At 36.9% G+C, this 19891-nt stretch overlaps 5 protein-coding genes and 1 long non-coding RNA gene across 7 annotated transcripts in view; 3 read left to right on the top strand and 3 right to left on the bottom strand.

Annotated features, from left to right (window-relative positions):
• Positions 1-19556, top strand: part of LOC124308057 (uncharacterized) — a 30443-nt gene extending 10887 nt beyond the window's left edge. The window contains exon 3 of the long non-coding RNA XR_006908904.1: positions 19403-19556. This is a non-coding gene — a long non-coding RNA (uncharacterized LOC124308057). The remainder of the gene's footprint in view (positions 1-19402) is intronic.
• Positions 20-2285, top strand: LOC124308050 (peroxisomal membrane protein PEX16). Its single transcript, XM_046770368.1, has 5 exons — positions 20-155; positions 241-487; positions 575-848; positions 940-1043; positions 1129-2285. Exons 1-5 carry the CDS (start codon positions 29-31, stop codon positions 1382-1384), a joined length of 1008 nt encoding a protein of 335 aa, XP_046626324.1. The 5' UTR covers positions 20-28; the 3' UTR covers positions 1385-2285.
• On the bottom strand, positions 2205-3969 carry LOC124308055 (toll-interacting protein A-like). Its single transcript, XM_046770380.1, has 6 exons — positions 3742-3969; positions 3428-3595; positions 3156-3289; positions 2789-2993; positions 2492-2668; positions 2205-2413 (listed from the first exon to the last, which is right to left on the bottom strand). Exons 1-6 carry the CDS (start codon positions 3787-3789, stop codon positions 2303-2305), a joined length of 843 nt encoding a protein of 280 aa, XP_046626336.1. The 5' UTR covers positions 3790-3969; the 3' UTR covers positions 2205-2302.
• LOC124308049 (guanine nucleotide-binding protein subunit alpha homolog) lies at positions 4862-7928 on the bottom strand. The gene is made up of 4 exons (XM_046770367.1): positions 7081-7928; positions 6884-6934; positions 6573-6790; positions 4862-6444 (listed from the first exon to the last, which is right to left on the bottom strand). Exons 1-4 carry the CDS (start codon positions 7561-7563, stop codon positions 6084-6086), a joined length of 1113 nt encoding a protein of 370 aa, XP_046626323.1. The 5' UTR covers positions 7564-7928; the 3' UTR covers positions 4862-6083.
• On the top strand, positions 8677-14169 carry LOC124308056 (lysoplasmalogenase-like protein TMEM86A). Its single transcript, XM_046770381.1, has 6 exons — positions 8677-8882; positions 10704-10867; positions 10959-11152; positions 11391-11506; positions 11666-11776; positions 11872-14169. Exons 1-6 carry the CDS (start codon positions 8862-8864, stop codon positions 11965-11967), a joined length of 702 nt encoding a protein of 233 aa, XP_046626337.1. The 5' UTR covers positions 8677-8861; the 3' UTR covers positions 11968-14169.
• On the bottom strand, positions 11986-18926 carry LOC124308045 (DNA repair protein complementing XP-C cells homolog). Of its 2 annotated transcripts, XM_046770360.1 has the most exons (5): positions 16570-18903; positions 16286-16491; positions 15935-16196; positions 15649-15817; positions 11986-15533 (listed from the first exon to the last, which is right to left on the bottom strand). In XM_046770360.1, exons 1-5 carry the CDS (start codon positions 18301-18303, stop codon positions 15148-15150), a joined length of 2757 nt encoding a protein of 918 aa, XP_046626316.1. In that variant the 5' UTR covers positions 18304-18903; the 3' UTR covers positions 11986-15147. The 2 variants fall into 2 exon arrangements, with proteins under 2 accessions (XP_046626316.1, XP_046626317.1); XM_046770361.1 differs by lacking the exon at positions 11986-15533 and having other exon boundaries at positions 15672-15810; positions 16570-18926.
• Positions 19557-19891: the final 335 nt, after the last annotated feature.

Below are 19891 nucleotides of genomic sequence, written 5' to 3'. Positions count from 1 at the left end.
CTTTGTCAAAGGAATAAATCTGTCCAAGATGCCTTCGCACAATATGAATACCGTTTTAATATACGTTGAGAAATATAAAAAATGGGTTACATCAAATCCTCAACTAGCAGGGGACATCGAAAGTACGGTCAAATGGCTGTCGTATTTCACCGCTGGTTCGTATTTATCCTAATCGACATGTTACTTGTTTCGCATATTGTTCAACCGTATTTAAATTGATGTACAAATTTTGTAACGCAGGACGGATAAACAATTCAACTTTGATGTCGGAGCTCGTCTATTCGATGTCCAACTTACTTGTACTGTTCAACGATAGGATTATAAATGCTAATACTCAGGTAGAGACTAAATTGCCAAAGTATCACTCGAAGATAAGAATTTGGTTGACTGTCTTGGAATATTCAGAAGTTCTTTTGGAAATTTCGGCGAGCAAATTGTGGGGAGAGACTGGAAAATGGCTCATCATTGTTATACTTCAGGCTTTTAAGTACATACCGTTTTTTTCGTTTATTTGAATAATTTCGATGAAGAAGTAACTCTCCGTTACAATTACATAAATTGTTTTTTACCGCAGATCGGTAATGCGACTTTTGCTAGTTCATCGTTACAAAGAAAGAGTGACGCAAAGTCCTCCGATTCCACCAATCAAACGTGATAAAATATCCGATAAGGTCGAAACAATTGAGAAGGACGGTTTTGCCCTAAAAAGATCTAAGAAAGTCGTTCGAAAGGTCAATTCGGGTGGATGTTCTCAGTTTAGGTCATGGGCACCTATTCCTCCGTTAGGAATCGATGACCAACAAACCACCATTGATCTTACACCGAATAAAAAAATAATTCTCGCAGAGGTTTGTGCCGGCCAAAAAATTTCAATGTTACGAACTCCGGCTCATTGCAAGCATTAATTATACCCAATTACGGCGTTGTTTACATTTTCAGACTTTGTATATTATCAAACCATTGTTGCACCTTGGATGCGTATCCTTAAGCGGACAGAAGCAATGGAAATCGTGGTTTTTATCTCTGATTATTGACCTTGCAAGGTGAGCCGATGAGGTGACATATATCTGTAAATAATTTTGACAGTCGACTAATAATTTTCACAAAACATCAACTCTAATTTTCCAGTTTGAAGTTGTACAGCAATGAGACAAAAGCAGTAACCCTGCGAAAGGAAGAGTTTGACGAAATCTCTCGTAGACGGGTTGCACTGCTCTTGTACATTCTTCGTTCACCATTTTATGATAATTACAGCCGCATGAAGATTTACGCGCTGCTTAAAATGCTATCGAGGAACGTTCCGCTCGCCAGAATGGTAACGGACCCAATTATTAAATATCTGCCACACTGGCAAAGTACATATTTTTATATGTGGTCATCTTGAAGTGTACTAGAAAAATATTTTGGCCAGGTAACATACTGTATTTTTGCCGATTCTAAGTCGAGCTTGTCGGTGTTGGGTGGAATACAAAAAATGTTTGTCCAACTTAAACTTAGTGGGGTCCATTTATATTCAGGTATTATTGAAATAATTGTCACCAACCTTGGTGGGCAGGGAGGAGGGGACTCGCATTCCATTATGGGGTATGGTATTCTGTGGAAAGAACTTTTTTTTTCATTTATTATATGCTCTGATCCCACATTTAAAGCTTAAAAACGTGCAAATCTATGAAATGATTGCAATTTAAGTTATAAGTAAACGTCTATTAATATAAGTTATCGCATCAGCATGATCGACATTCCAAGTACAGATGAGCACAGTCATGTCAGTATGGAGAATCTGATAATTCTTCGTAATAACACAATTTAAGTTGGAAACAATATTTCATATCTCAGGGAGCAATGAATCACATGCCTAGTGATAACGTTAATGTATTAACATTGGCAGATAACTATTGGAATAACGATTCACTGATCCATGTAGGATTTATAAGCTTCTGAAGTACCGAAACTTTAAGAAATTGTTATTATTCTTTAATTGATTAATTTAATCAACATTATATACAAATATTAATATTTATATTTATGCACGTAATTTTTAGTAAAATGAGTTATAAAATCGAGATGAAACCTATTTGAACTAAAGACCTATGTAGTTCAGTACAATGGTAATTACACCAAGTTAAAATCTCTTCTGCAAGTTTGAAATATGAATCTTAAAACAGTTACGTATGTAACAAAGACAAGAGTAAAATTAATAACCGTTATAATAATTTATAAATATATTACAATTAAAATGGAATACAACTTCAGCGGAAAATACAGATATGGCAATTTGAATATGACAATCGTTTTTTGACATTTATTCGCACATTTGCAACAGAGAATTTATTGTCACATCCTTCTTTCCTTGATTCGCATCGTACACGGACTTAATGACCTCGGTATCAACGTTTGGGAACATCTCTGCGATCTGTAAAATACAAATCTAATACAGTTAGCGCTAAACTTTGCCAACATTCTATGACAACACTGACAAAATCCATATTACCTGTCTCAATTCAATTTCTGCGTTTGCCCTCTGACTTGGATCAACAGTTGGAACAGCAGCGACGGCAGGTGGAGTCGTATACACATTGACCGGTGCATATTGTGTCATACCACATAAATTAGTCGAAGGAACCATCATTACTGGCGTTTGACCAATGTATGGATTACCAGGAGTAGGCTGAATAAAAAATTTAAACGTCGATCATCAATAGTAGGAAAAGAAACGCGCCAACCGTTATTGATGGATCAACGAGGTAACGCAAAGTTTTAAAAGATAAATTCAGTCCTTTCAAATTACCAAATAACTGAAAACCATGTTAATCATGCCTTCCTGATTATCCCCTTGTTTTCCACTAAGGGGATACCAGTCCTCGTGAGTCTCTCCTGCCAAAATTACTTGGGGTGGTATTTCTATATGACCCCAAGCGATAAGTTCATCCATCATAAACGAACACTCGTCGTAAATTTCAACGTATATTTGCGTTACCCCAGGTGGAAGGTAGCTGAAATAAGTAATAGTTAAAATAACGACAATAATACCAAACCGAATTTGATGAAAAAAAATCATAAGTTGATTTGTACAACAGGTTCGACAAGAATCAGTCAAAAATATCTATCCCAATCATTTGTAAGGTTTAAAAGTAGAAGCTGCTCAAGTGTGTTACCATTGCAAAACTTTGTTCCAGTGCGGGTTTTTTCCTCCGTTTGGATCTGTATGTGTTTCATAAATGGAATGACCGACTCGCAATCTGACGTAAGGATCCATTCTGGTCATGCCGTAATTCTTAACCAATTTTGCCTGTATTTTGAAATGGTTTGTTATTATTGTTGTTATTCTTGTTGTTGGTAGTATGATCATCGACTGATAGGTCGTTTTCTAGTTGTACTGAATATTTGATGCTCTGTATCGAGGCCTGTAATTTTGCAAAACGCCAACCTGAGTAATCGTCACGCTCAGTCTGCCCATGCGAGCAGCTACCACGGGCGGTGCACTTTGGAGATGGTGCTGCAGCGCCAGAGCGGCTTGTTGATCGGCAGCCTCTTGTTGTTGCCGTGGGCTTTCTTCGACTCTGAGAAAGCCATGTGGAAGCGGTCCAAGGAATGCCTGTAAACAATGCCGTTTATCTTAGTGCCACAGATTGGTTTCCTTGATAAAATAATTCAATTCGGAGTAACCTCCGACGGTGTGAACGTGACGCATACGGTGAACGAATGCTCGAGTATACAGCGTTTGTTGCTTTAGCGACTTACTCGTTTCTTCCAATCGTCGTATAATTCGTTACGCTGAACACTTGCCATTCTGATATTATTTCCGTAAAACTATTATCCTTCTAGATACTGGCAACACGAGACGTAAAAACCGAATGAAACCTTTAATATTCGGCACGAACTGCTTTGTCAGCACGTTTGGTATTTGCGCTACCCTATGACGTAGTAAATATCGTCTATAGGTACGTACGATCAGCTGATATTAGCTCTTCGACTCCTGGCAAGCACTGTCACTTGAACGGGTTAGAACGTATAAGACTGAGCTGAAAGTCACGTGACGAGACTTATCTTAAGACGAGGTTCCTGACGCGTGATTTCGTATCGTTCAGGTCGTCGTTCTTGCCGTGTCTGTTCATTGTCAAGCGGGCTGCAAATTATGACGTATCGCAATGTACGCACGCATACATCCGTACGTGAATGTGTGAGTTCAATTCCATGTCAGGGGGCTTTTAATTAACAGGCCTCGTAGTTTGTCGCTTACAATTAGAGAGATTCACTTGAGAGTACAGAGCAATGAGGGTGACTTTTGCCTCTTCCTCACTGAGCGTACAACGATTATACTATTTTCTTAATACACGTTATTACTACCCACCTTCTACTCACCGAAGTGATTGAAATTCCGGTGATGACAAATACCGACTAAATTACACGTTTTAATCTTAATTTCAAACTTTTCTTTTCATCACACATTTTTATAAAACTTATTGCAGTACTCGTTGTGATGTTAAAAATTTGAATGTTTATTGCAAGGGATACGAGAGATCAATTTGAAGGAATATCTTGAGAATGAATTAATTCTATAATTTAAACAGCTTCTTTGATAGATGTTTTTTATTCATTTAAATTTATCAAATATTATCAATGACAGAGTAATTATATGTTACAGAACTTTGGCAATTTCGTAATTAAAATTTGATGCTCGATCTGTACTTTGAATATTTTTTATTAATTTTTTTTTTTTTTTACAAAGACACAGTCTGTTGAATTTTATTTAACATGTGAAATACCTTTATTTATATACATACATATACATGTATATTCATACATATATGTATATATATAATCTAACATATATAAGGCACAATATATTTATATACATAGATTATTCAGTTCGAATGCATTAAAATGTACATAAAATATCATTTGCAAATATTAGTATCAAAAAATTTACTCAATATAACAATATTAAAAAGCACACTCTAGTACTACAAGGTATGCTGTTTGGAAATTTTTCAATTCGGCTTAATCGCTCTATAATTAAAGAATTTGATCAATTTTGGTAGATCGCATAAATCTTAAAATAATTAATACAAAAATACATATATGGATAAGTTAAAAGTTAAACTATTTACGAGCTCCAGTCAAAGGTGAAGTCTTCACATGCGTGTGAAAAAAATTTTCATGCCAACATATGTATAAAAAATTCCGCAAACAAGACAATGTAGAGTACTACTTTGATTTTTAAAAGTTGGTCTGTCTGCACCAGCTCGCTAATCTATTACATGTTGTCAATAGACAAGTGTTTTTCAACCGCATCTCCCAAGTAATAAACAAATTATTTCTAGATAATATTAATACCGTTATAGCTCTTGCAATCTTATTCGACTGTAAACAATCTGATATTAATCATATAACTTTCCTCAATTTCTCGTAATAGTTATTATTATTAAATACGATGGAGATGGACAGTGATTGCAGTGGGTAAAGAATAGTATTCAGTTTCCAAATACCGTGATATATCCTAATTAAATCGATCGATATTATGGTACTTTGGCTGTGCATAATTTGTTTTGATAACGCTCTCAAATTTCGATAATTGCATATGGCATGTTCATGGGTAATCTTATTTACAAATATATCAATACACGCGCGTATAAGGTATGTGAGTATACTGAGCATATTTATGTAACTTTAAGCATGACAAAATATTTACATATGTCATAATAATCTAATAGCTACAGTATATAAGGGCTCTTTGATAGACAAATAATGCTAATGTGATGTACATACGTTTGAATATGTATATCACTTGAACAGGTTTCAATGCAATGTAAATTTTCTTTAGTTTCATCCTGTGTTAGTATAATAAAAAAGGTCCGCAACTTACAACATGAAGTTACATACATGCTTGTGCGTTGACTGAAGCAATATTTACAAATACTTCATCGTTTACATTATCTTAATAGTTTTGAATATTGAACTTAAATAGTGTCATTGGAATGTAAAAGTCCGTTGTCCTTTCAGATTGTTGAATACGATTCAAACTGTGGCGGATACATTTTTATATAACTTTTTATCAGTATCTCACTAAATGAAATATGCATTCAATTTTGCAGCATTAGTGATTCCAAATTTCGAATGAGTATTGTGTCTTTTACCGCGTTGAAGACAACTTTAATATTTTCTGTATCCACTGCTGTAGTGAAGTGATGAAAAATAGGCTTCTTTGGGTCCCGTTTGACAGATGTGAACATGTCTAGTATGAAATTTTGAACATCATGAATGGAATGTGGGTCACCCTTAAAACTTGGAAAATACTGCCGCAGATCCGTATCGTTGGACTTGACTTTTTTAGCAAGTAAATCTGTTTTGTTCAGAAACAGAATAATCGATACCTCGCCGAAAATTACATTGTTGACTATCGTGTCAAATATATTCTTTGATTCTTCCAGTCTGTTGGTTCGTCTGTAAAAATTAAAAAGTGAAGCTTGCATTAACATCAAAAAGCAAAAATTGACGCTGAACTCGGGCAGCATTTTTACCAGGCATTGCGCTTCGCCGAAATTTATCAAATTGAAATCGTCATTGCTCACCTGTCTTCCAATAAGACTTGATCAAACTCTGAGGATGACACTAGAAAAAGTATAGAAGTGACACACTGGAAACACTGGTACCACTTCTGCCTCTGAGATCTCTGTCCGCCGACATCGACAAATAGAAACGGAATATTGTTTATCTGAATTAAAAATTCAGAAATTCCTTTGGTCGCTTTTCTGCAGTGCAAAATGTCCTGGTGTGTGGGCATATATTCCTGTAATTAAAATTACATCACTTGTAATCACCCTAAACGACAAAACGAGTTTAAAAAAATTAAGTTCAATTATAATCATAACTGTAGACTTACCATTCGGGCAATTCTATCCAAACTATCCAAGAAATATTGAACCGAGTCACTCTGAAAATAAAAGACATTGTTAACCAACTATCGAGTTGAAACACTATCATTCACAGATTTCGACATATAGGCCTGATACTTTCGTTTGACAGTGGTGAGAAGAATTTATATTGGTTTAAATTCAATTTGAAATTAATGGTCTTTACCAGTTGAAATTCTCGTCGCCTATCGAATGCTTTTCTTATCGCAGCGTCACTCCATAGACTTCGAAGATTCGGTACATAGCGAAGGAACAATCTCGTGTCGAATATGATTGTGTTTTCAATTTTGAGTAGCTGGTAGCCGACGTCATCGTTCTTCGGATCTTGCCATGGAATTTGGAGCTTATCCCTAGCGTCGACGAGTACTTTCATACCTTTGATAATATTTTGGTAAATTATGTGCCGATATTCCTTGATCACCTCCGGCTCAAATTTAACTCCATGAATGATTCTCATTTGCTTGAGAAACGTTGATTTTCCACTCTCTCCGGCACCAAGTAAGAGCAGTTTCACTTGACGACGCAGAATCTGCCGATCCTTCTCGAGCATTCGGTCGATTTCTTGACTCTTGTATCGTTGTTCTATTTCTTCGGGACTAAATTTAAAACGGAGACAACAACCCGACGACCAGGTCAAACTTCCCGCCATGTTGTGAATTTGAACTTGTTATCCAAAAGCGAAGTGAAAAAAAAATCAGGTAACACTTGCACATAACCTAACCTCTACGCTTTGGTTAGGACAGGCACCCAACTTTACATCGAAATTACACCGACGGACTTTAGAGGCAGGATTAATGCGAACGTTTAAGACAAAAGAATATCGTTAAGACTTTCCGAGAGTACGCGCTCGGAATATTGATTCTTTACAGTCAGAGCTTACTCTTTGTAATGGAAACATGGTTAAATAGTCAATTGTGATTAACGTCATTATACCGAACCGTAGAGATATTCATTCTTTGAACGTCGATCCGTTTCTATTATTTGAGTATTGCAGGTCGGTGTTGATTGTTATCACACGATATAGCTGCCCTGAAGTAGATAGCGTGATATTAAAAAAAAAAAAAAACAAGAAAAACAAAACTTGGTATTCACGTACGCAATGAAACGACACTTAGGTACAAATTGGAAATTTCCATAATGCGAGCTGCGGGAAACTTGACACTATTTTTCCTGGCCAACATTCTTAGGTCACGTACACATTCTCTACTCAGCGTTCAGTCACATGTCACACCAATTCTCTGTTAAATCATTATAGTACCGCTTTATAAAACTCGGGCTCCAGGGATAGATACGTTTGTGAGCAATGAACTATAGGTAGGATAAACCGGTCGTCGGTGTGTTGTGTAAATATACAATGCTGGGTATGAACACACCCTTGACGTAGCTATAACACATGCGCAAACGAGAAATGCCTGTTCGGTCGGTAAGGTAGGAATCACAGTGATCGGTCTGATACGTACGCCTTGTGTGTAATATGAAATTTTTTAGCAAAATGAGAAGTAATATCCGACCAGACGACGGTGCTTCGGATAGCGTGTGGAAAAATCGAAGCTCAGCTCGTGCCTAATTTCAATAACGTTGAATTCTCGATAACGGCTGAGAATGAAAACTGAAAAGATAATGAATTTTACGAGTTGAGCCTGGAGATTGAGGCCTCGATCGAGCTTTAAGCCTGAGACCAATCAGGTACCGTCGGGTTACCCCCCGTACGTTGCGATCGAACGAACCTTGACGTTCGTTATAAACGCAGCGCGAGTTTGTCGAAACGATACAAATATATAACGTATATACCCCTTTACAACACGACAGTGCAGCCAGTTGTCTCGTGTGCGGCGGACGGTGGTCGTTTGACGTCTTGTTGACACAAAGAGAAAATCCTGCCTAAAGATTGATTGAAAAAATACCTACGGATTGATGGAATAATAAAAGCAAACGAATCACTGCAAAATGACATCGACCGCACAAGTGGTGAGCGTTATTAATGTTTTTTCTTTATTTTTTTCGTAAATATATTTACTGGAACGGCATCTAGTTCTTCTTAACGTCAACATTTGACGTGTTTTAAGCGATTTTAAGTGTGCGCGAGATACGCACAAACATTAATTATGTGTTGTGCTTCGATTTTTATATTTAAACGGTCGTAAACTGATTGAAATTCGAAGGCAACGAATTTTTGTTAATATTAATATTTTAAATCAAAAGTCGAAATATCATCTATGCCGTTGTGATTTACGCATTCAATAATCAAGTTCGTAAATATTTCATTAACTTATTGTTAGTTACTCTGAATTATACATGCATACGTGCACTCGATGTTATGTTGCAAGCTTATCTCGCTTGCACTGCGCGAACAAAGAAGTTAATATTACAGGTATATACGCACATTTGTAATTGGCGCAGAATATGCGACACGATCTACTTTATACGACCTGCAGATTAAAAAATAATTACATCAATAGAGTATAACGGTATTATATATACCTATATACAGGTGTGTGTAATATATATTATCGCTGTTCGATGGCTTCGCCAAAAGTTCCGCATTGTGTATATCTATATGTACACAATCGTTTTCACGTTACTCGAAGAAAAACACGAGATAATAACAGACGAACGATACGATACAACATTTTTAATTGACGATGATAACTTCGCGATCGCAGTAAATATTCCGATTAACTGGGTATAAAAATTAATTTTCTTTGTTCAAAAACTACACGTACCATATCCGCGTATGCGTTTATGTATACAATATAGTATTGTATACTTATCCAAAAATAACATTGGCACGTGTAGGAAGTATATCTCCAAATTTTTCGTCTCCATTTTCCCCCGGTATTACATTTGCCGAAATAGTACACTGACGCCTATCCTATATAATCGAACCCTGAACCTCACGTAATTCATATATTCGTTAATATCTGAATTACAAAATTAATACATCAATTTTAATGCTTAGTTATTGCGTAAATTTATACATAGACTCAATATTTGCACGTGAAAATTCACGGTAATTATAATCGCACATCGTACGTGCACGCGACGATTAATTTGTTTACAAAAGTAATTGGCGTAAAACGTTGTGAAATTTCACGCGGTTGTTGTTGTGAATTTCAAAAAATTTCAGCTCTCGGATAATATTGCGCACATCTTTGGATGAAAATATACCGAATTAACACACATCTTTGACTTGGAAAAAATATTAATTAATACTAATTTGATTTATGCTTTCGCGCGCTCTTGAATATCACGTGCGCGATCATCCGCGTTTATAACGACGTTGCAGTTATAAGTAACATCAGCGTAACGAAACATCGGGGAAAAATAGATATTTCCCAAGCTTATTGTTAGAATAACCGCACTACTAGAGTTTGCAAATTGTAATTAGTATTCCCTTCAATTTCAGTCAATTCAGAAATTTCTAAACAACGGTTCTGACCATCACGATGTATCTATAATTGTCAAACAACTTATATGCCATCGCGAATTTAAAATACTAATATACTCAAGATCATTGCAAAGTTGCATTTAAATAATATTAATTAATTTTCTATTTGTAGTTTAAGAAATTGATTTTTTTTCTTGAAAATCAGCGTATTTTTCGCAATGTGAACATAATTCTACAAAGTAAATAGCAATCAGTTTGTCGGAAAATTTTACCCTTATTTAATATATTTGCCAATTATTTGATATGCAGTATATTTCGAGAAAATCGTAAAAAACGAAAATCAAGACTATAGTATAGAAAAAGGCGAATTCGTTAAACAAACATTTTTACATTTGTTTCAGATAAAAAGTGTTGGTCCGAAATTAGTACCATTTTTCAAAAGTGTATCAGTCTACTTTGTTCTATTAGCAGAGCAGCCCTCCCTGCTAACTGCCTGTTTTAAATGTTTGCCGATCATCAGTCTTATCGTTTTTATTCTTCTCCATGGAATTAACTTGTCTGAAGAGTGAGTTTGATACAGCGGTAAAATGCAAAAAATATGTCATTTTTGCAACTGTGAAACGTTGAATAACTTTTCATTCTTTCTCGCTGATCAGATATGCATTTCCTCGTCGGATAGTGACTGGCCTTTTATTCAGCTGTATAGGTGATGCCCTGCTGGTATGGCCAGCCTGCTTTGTTCCAGGAATGGGAATGTTTGCTATTGCTCAAGTCATTTATACTAAAGCCTTTGGCTTCGTTCCATTGAATGGAGTGTTAGGAGCAATATTATATGCCCTATGTGCAGTTGGTAAGTATATCAGTTGTGAGATTATGAATTTCCTATTACTCATAGTCTGACTTAAAATGAAGTGCATGATGCACAAAAACCTTGCTGATATTATATTTCAAATATTTTCTCATCTCAACAGAATATGTTACCCACTGGCATAATTGATCGATCCATATAAAAGACATTGCCGACTTTCAATTTCCAATTTGTAAAACAAAGTGTGATCCAACATTTTTACGAAAGTTTATAATTACAGCTATTTTTCTTTTGATGCCTGGTCTAAATGGTGTCTTGATGATTGGGGTTCCGTTGTATACAATACTTTTAACAACAATGGCATGGCGAGCTATAGCAAGGGTGCAATTTTTTGAGGTAAATTGATTCTGCATTAACTGTATCAACACTCACATCATTAGAGTGTTTGCTAATTAGCTGTACGTTTTCAACGCTTTATATTCAACGTAGTTCCAACATTAATAGGCTCTTTAATGCCTCTATAACAAGGATGTTGTCCTTTTGTTTCATCAACAGGAATTATGGACCTGGTCAAAAATGTGTAGTTGTGCCGGTGGTATATGCTTCGTTATATCAGATGCTTTGATTGGTTTCCACTACTTTCACAGTCCTATATCGTATGCTCAGGTACCAAAAAATAATGATGGTTGCTGTTACGTAACTCTCAAGTTTGCACGGTTCGTATCAACAGAAATATGTACATACAAGCATATATGTTTCAGGTATTTATAATGATTACCTATTACGCAGCTCAGCTTGGAATAGCTTTGAGCGCTGTGGATTCAAGAGACAATATTAAACCGCATAAGCAGCGGTGAGGTTTTTCTTGGGTAATATATTAGTTGCTACAGTCGTTGAAGTGTTGGCTGATTCTTACAATGGCAGGAAATCAATTATATTCGTGATCTAGAAACGAATAGAGGGTAACAAGGGAATTTCGTATTCTGGAATCTAGGAGGTGCATTATAATTACGGGATATGGATATCAACAGTATAATTAGTTTAGCACGTTTTTCGGATTAGGTTAAATACGAGTCTTGTTTGCTGGTCGTATTTAGGTCAATTTAACTTTACAACTTGGAATTCTGTATTAGGCAATTAGTATACTGGGTGGTTCGTATTTCGTACGAAGCTATGTAATTTTGCGAATACCGTTGTTTGAATTAAAAGTGTAACAAAGAATAGGCATGAGTTTTCGTTGTCATGTATCAATGAAATTATTAGTCCACAAAGAGATATAGGTGGGAATATTCTGTTTCCCAGTGCCAGCTCTGTGATATATGGTAGAACCATAATTCTGAGATAACTGAAACATTTCCTTTCGTTGGTATTAATTTATCTTTTCCAATTGGAAATTTACGACTGTGGTTTAAGCTTCTTAGCTGATGTAAAATTATTCAAATTACTTGTTATTAATGAATAGTGAAACCGAAGGCATTTCAGTCGAACACATTACTGGTCGTGGCTCATGTAATGTTCGTGGTACTAGAGGTGGCTTATGTAACGTTGCAGTGGTGCAATTCAATTGAACAACCTTAAACCGTTTGCTACCCGTCATATAAATATGCAATCATGTTAATTCATGATTTTACAAGCAAATGGTGTACTAAGACTGATAATGAACTGTTCAGGGTCGAAATGATATAGCATTTAAGTGGCCGCATGGATCATAAGTTGAGGTGTTCGGAGTAGCGTTCAGTTATCGGATCTAGTGATGCCTTCAATATGGAACTCGACAATTTTACCTAAATGGTGATGTTTCGGCACATGTATTAGGGTATTCCAAAACAAATCTGTGTTACGTTTCTTTTTTTTTTTTTTTTTACCTCCAGCTCTACAAGACTGTTGGAGTAAGTTCTACTTATCACTGATTGATTTTACACTGTCTTACGATTTTACTACAAACGAGTCAAATTTCGCGATGGTGCCACCTTAGTAAGGATTGGAAGCTTTGTTTGGATCAAATATATCCTTGTTGCTTTGATGTATGAAATACATATGATTAAATCGAGCGTCTATTGTATTAGATAAACTATTGTGTTACTTTGATGTAGATGGGATAGAACTTATGACAGTATAAAGTTATGTTTCAATTTAAAAAAGTAAACCGTAAATATTGTTCTTCATAAGCAATTAGAGAACAAGGCAACTTTCATGATTGGAACTCTGACGGTTATTCCATTTTCTATTGAATAAGATAATTTACCAAAAGCGGATTCTACTTAGAATGTATTAAATGAGCTGTTTGTTAGCCAGAATCTCAAACTTGTCACTAAAATATTTTTCTATCTCTAGTAATATAGATCTCTAAACTTAATATGTTATATAAAATTTAACACATAAATTTTACTATACATCAACTCAATATTCAAACTCGAAATTATTATTATATGAGAAAATATTGAAAGAAATAGTCGATTTGGTCTCCCTAAAATAGAAACGCGTACTTGTTCAATGCATGCTCAGTACTGTGCATATACATAGATTATCAATCAGTTTGACAATGTACTTTAAACTTGAAATTCATAAATTCATGATTAGAGTCAAGAAGCGTGAAAGCTCATTGAAATATTTATTCGGAATCCGAATTCCGAGTATGTTAATAAAAAATTTATGCTTTGACAACTGTCAGTTATTCGAAATAGCTGTGAAATAGTTCAATAAGTCTTTATATCAAGCATTAATAACAATACACACAATCAGTGTCGACGGTTAAATTATGCTAGTAAGAATTGATGGTATTTGGGTTATTACTGGCTTCAAAAACGTGCTGTATTAAACAATTTACTTTATGTGATACATGAACGCGATTCGCAAGCGTTACTCGATTAGATGATATTTTACTACTTACAAGTTTATTAGGCTGTGTAAACGATTGATGACGTATTGCAGTTAGTCTCGTTATTATATTAATTAAATATAGAATGTGTAAGTATGTGTATTTGTATAGGGAAATGTGAATAATTGTTGTTAACTAATCTAGACCGAATATATAAGTGTAATAAAATGTACACTCTTTAGTCTGATGTTTTCCATTTCTATTACGGTGTTTATTTAAAACATCATTTCTATTCACGTGGAAAAATTTCCACTGTGCCTGCATTATTTTCAGCCCAAAAATGACATTTGTTTTCTGAATTACCATATGTCACAATACGTGTTAAAGTTATAAATATACTACTTAGTAATGAGGCAAGAGCGGTTTTTTAAAGCTATTCTTGTCGTTGGGTAATTTTTATGGAGACGTGGTAATATGAGAAATATACGAGGTGTTAGTGAATTACATGTATTTATTTGTTTAATACCAAGTACATGCACACAGCATGTCAACTGTATCAATGATGAATTCAGGAAAGATTGTACAACGGACAAAGTATTACTTAATTTCGCATAATTGTCTTAGAATGAAAGTGTTGAGCATAATTCTAAGAAAGATATAGCCGTTATATTGTAAAATCTGTTTGAAATTCAAGCTAAAAACAAATCAGAAGAATACCAGTCGATATTATTGTGCTTATATAACTACATAACTGGAACAGGCAGCACTCGAATAATTGGCATTCAATAGTGATTGATGCTTGCGGTGTATCTTCAAACCACATTGGTGAAAAGAACAAGAAAACATTCGTGGCGCATGTTTCTTCAATACCCAGCTATTTCTATACATACTTGATAACTGTGTTTTACAAACTATGAGTTATAGAAGACGTTGAGGTAAAAAAAAGAAGACCATTTTTAATGATATTTACAGACTATGACAAGGTCAGGGTAAACAAATAGAAAGATCAAAACATATAAGGGCCACAATATCGAACTTTTAAAGTTTTTAAAGTTTAATTTATAGAATTTAACAATATAGAATGCCGAAGTACGGAAAAGTAATTTGTGACTTTTAAAAATACTTTGGCGGTAAAGGTGTGGAGGAAAATAATTGAATTTTTCTCGTAATCTTTGAAAAGTGCCGCAATGATCAACGAGCTGACACGTTTACTTATGATCTATTTTTTTTTGTCAACCTTTGTTTTTTTCCCACCAACTTTGGTTTGTTTTACCCGTTTGTTCGTTTGCTTATTGGATGTGCTGGATTTTTCTTTTTCTTCGTCAGCATTAAAATCATATTTAGCTGTTAGTCGTTCTCTGATGAAAACAGCTTTAATCAACTTCCTCCAATTTCCGTAAACCCTCTTCTCGTATTTCTCTCTGGCACGCTTATCTGCCTCTGCTTGTTCCACTTCCCAAGCCTCCCGTAAAACATCTTCAAACTCCTCACAGACAATAAATCCATCAAAAGCAGGCAGCGCCCCATGTCCTCCGAAATTGAAGCCCACCACAGCTGGAGCACAATCAATGTCCAACTTTCTTGCAATGCGGTTCAGTGCTGGAACTGGATAGAAAAAAAATACACATCTGACGTTATTCCTGTACAGGTATTATTTTTATACCAACAGTAGCCAATGACATACAATACGGATGTTATTCTATATTAATAGATTACTCACGCTGAATGTGAACAGTTCCTTTAGGCAACATACACTGTTTGAATAAATCCACATTTCCATATTCATTCCGAGGCACAATCCCATCCTTGGCTTCTGGTGGAACGTACGGATCTGTCTGCCATTTTCCAAATACTTCCAGAGACTCATCCTTCAGCCTGGCACCTGAAAGCTTTCCATCAACACCGTGTGGTCATTGTACAAGAAATCCATTGGGATGTGTAGGCATGATGTTATGCAAATTGCAATCAATAAGATAGCGCAATTGTAATAACTGAACATGATGTACCTTATCATATTTTGGTCTTGCTTTAACAACTTTGTAGCAATTCTCTCCTGGTTTCACTACCCTAGCGCTTTTGATCCACGTTTCGCGGGAGCGCAATGTGTGAACACAATGACGAGAGTATATAGGCTCGCCACGAACGTAGCCAAGTGGAACGACATCCGGCGGGTAAAAGGCTTCAAATTTGAGAAGATGTCTGGGCAGAACGTACAGAGGATGACCTTTGCACTCCGAAACTGTCTTTGGTAGGGGTTGTTCCAGTTCCCTGTAAGAAACAATGATTTTTCATTTATTTCTATGGAACATTAATCAGATAAGTATCATACATATCAAAAGACAGATACAGTTCATTACTTTTGCTTGAGCATCTCATCCTCTGCTTTTGTTAAGGCTGTTTCAGGTTCTTTCCAAGGAGTGTGAGCTTCCAGCCACCACTTTTCATCGATCCGTTGTTTGCGGGTCACGGTCAGCCAGTGGGGACAATATCGGCGTGTTACATCCTTGATTCGACCCTCAGAATTCAAGGCCATGACGTACAGCACTGGATCCGTAGCATTTTTCTACAAGTATCAAAGCGGTGTCTTACTGTTACCTATTTGCAGATTCATCATTTATCAGACCAAGAGAATGATATTTACGTATAGCTCGGCAATGCAATGAATTTTTGCATCTGGTACGCTGACACTTATCCAATTTTCCTCGCATTCAACATAAACTTCTGCCCACATATCCCTTGTGTTTTTCACTTTCTTTGGCTTCTCATTGTTCTCTTCATCATCTTCATCAGACGATATCAGTTTCCTGGCGGTTGAGCTCCTCCTTGAACCTGTATTTGACTGTTTTTTAATTTTAGATGCAGTGTTTTTATTCTGACTGCGAGAACGCTGCTTGGAAGCTGATGCTTTGTGCTTTGACCTGTGAGTTTTTTCAAATGGTTCATCATCCGTATCTTCCTCGCCATCCTCATTCTCCTCCTTATCATCATCCATTTTGTATTCATCATCATCATCATCGTCGTCATCCGTATCCTCATCTTTTGGCCAATGCTTGTCAGCTGTTTTTGCCCGCGACCTTAAACTTCTTCCACCTTTTTCAGTCACCTCTTTGTCGTTTTTCACTTTATCAGAGTTCCTTTTGCCCTTCTTGTCAACGGGTATCGCGGCAGCCACCGTTCTTGATCTCAATTTTTTAGCTGGTGGTTTAACATCCTCCGCAGAATCTGAATTCGTACTTTTTTTTCTTTTTAGAATTTCAGCTGCCCTTCTCCTGGCCTCAGTGGCTTTGCGAAGCCTGGCTGATATATTTCCTTTTTCCGTTTCTTGTCCAGGAATTTTCATTTCTTGTGATATTTTTGGGCTTCTGGTGGCCGTTTCTTTTTTCGGTTCCTTTTTTACCTTTGCATCTTTCACTTTGGAAGACTCTGGGGCGATGAGCTGCTCTTTTGTTACTTTAAGAGCCGGGGGTTGCAGGGATATAACCAAGCGACAGGTCAGCCCCAAGGCTCTTAGCGTTGCTACGTAGAGTAATACGAGTTCTTGATAATTGTGGATCTCTTTGTCTTTGAGTCTCCTCAATAAATTCAGCGTCGTAATGCCGGACTCTGGCTTGCCCGTAGGAAACGTAAACACACCTTGAAACCATTTGGTGATTTTTTCAAGATAAGACAGATCAACCCTGCCTTTTGGGTAGCAGTTTTTTGGTGCCAATTTTAGTGCAGCTGCAAGTAATATCGGATTGTTAATTTGCTTGTTTACGTAAAAACCGTGCGCCATCCAACAGAGGAGTCCTACTTTGTGTATCAATACTTGATTGGACCTAAGCTGTTGATTCAATTTCTTTTTCAACAAATCTTCAAGCGTTTCCTGTTTCTTCTTCTTCCTCTGATTGAAAATCAGTTTCGAATCGACCAGGGTTATCTTTACCCCTTCTTTTGGAATACTGTAGTTAGACGGAGCGGAGTCTTCAGCTGGTCCTTCTTCGTCCGGCTCGTCCTGATCTTGCTCCGCAGTTGAAGCTGTCGCTCCAGTTTCTCCCAAGAGTAGAAGATCAGCTATTTCGTTGGTGAGTTCTTTTTTCACTGGTTTGGTATTTTCAGGTTTTTCCGCGCTGCTCTGATCAGATTGAATCGCTTGACTTTTCTTCGTCGCCTCAAGGTTCTTGAGGACCTGAGCCATGAGGTCATCATTGTTACCGTGGGATTCATTTTCGTAATCAAAATCCGACTCCTCCGAACTTTCGAGCTTCTTTGGTGCGCTCGCTGTTTTTCGAGTAGGTTTTGTGAAAAACGGCGATATTGACTTCAGCTTATCCGGGGCTACCATAAACTCGTTACTACTGTCCGAGCTCTCGCTGTCAGACCCATCAGCGTTCATCTTCCTCACTTCAACAACACCCTTAATAACGAATTTCAAACAAAGACTAACCTCGAAACCCGACACTCACAGTCCACGTGACCGCCATAACACGCTCGTCGTTTGTTCGCGCGCGCGCGCGCAAAAATGTCAAAGGTTCTCCAGGTATAAAAGTGATTGCATAATATTATACATCACAGTACGGGGAAGGGATATTCGCTGGGTTCGCAACTTGTAACTGCTGGAACGTTGAATTATAATCAGCCTAAACTGGTTCGCGTTTCTCCTAAAAACTCTGATGAGACCGGTTTGACCCTGAGAAATTTTCGTCTCTCTCTCATTTTCTCTCTACTAATCACGTTTCAACATCTAACCAATAACAACCTTGTTGTATTGTTGTGGATAACACTGATCTGGTATACAGGTGATCGGTGGTGGAGCAGGTTTCTAACCGACGACGCCATGAGAAATTGAGCGACTGTTACTTGGCGAGCAAGCGAAAAGTTTAGTTTACACGTGTTTTAACAGGTATCACTACTGGTTTGATGTTGATAATACAGCATCACGGCTCCACGTGGTGTTATCATGAATTTTGTGTTGGATGAAACGCGTTACAGATATCGTTCGTAATTTTCTATCGTGCATCATGAGTGTGAAATGGGCATTTTAGATTCCGAATTTATTAGTTTCAGATAAATATGCATGAATTTTCCCGTTTTTATTCATTGTTTTATAATACACGGAATAATTAAAGCTCGGCCAAAATCACACACGATTAATCGATTTCAACGAATGCAATATGAAATCGATATTTCTTTTCAACACGATTTCTGATCATAAATCTGTCTGCGTTTATCCTGCGATTATAGCAAAACTATTTTTAGTATATATCAATTAAAAAATATAACTGATCGGGTGCATAAGTGATTCCGTATATTGGAAAGATTTCATTGTGCAGGGGGGAGAAAGAATCATTCCAACACTTTAATTATATCAAGCTCATGTTTTGAACTTTGAATTAGCTGTTAATTTGCCACGGATTACTGCAAGTTAAAGTGCTCTAAACAATATATTGAACAATTCCACCGCGCTTAATGCATTATAAATTTCTACTTTACAGATACTATACTGGACTCCATACGAGATGATGATAGTTATTTGTGTGGAACCCTGAGATGAGCCGGTGACGTATACGCGACAGTGGCAGGGCATTGATGGATTAGTTACACCTGTGCCGCAGTATGACTCTACGCTGATGCTACTTTGCATAATACATATAGCTACACATCCGCGGTGTTTGGGAGACGCGGTTCCAACAAGGAAATGCCTCACAGTTTGCAACACGCATTACCGGGATTAAACAGTGATAGATCTGCAGGAGTAATAGGGATCGAGGACTTATTTCCGAGGTATCGAAGGAGCATAATATCCTTGTGTAGGCGAGGCTTGACTGAGCTCCAGAAGAACGAAAGCCAATCTGGGAACGGCTGTGCCAGCTGAAACGCTGCAGAGATGCTTCGGGCGTCGCGAGGCCCTGAGAATAGACGTCGCGACGCCCCCCCACCCCCCACCTCCAACACCGCCCGACCACCCCCCGGCACCCTCAGCC

The sequence above is a fragment of the Neodiprion virginianus genome, chromosome 6 (genome assembly GCF_021901495.1).
Source record: "Neodiprion virginianus isolate iyNeoVirg1 chromosome 6, iyNeoVirg1.1, whole genome shotgun sequence".
NCBI lineage: Eukaryota > Metazoa > Arthropoda > Insecta > Hymenoptera > Diprionidae > Neodiprion > Neodiprion virginianus.
Note: the sequence above shows the minus strand (reverse complement) of the source record. Positions and strands in the feature narration are given on the sequence as shown.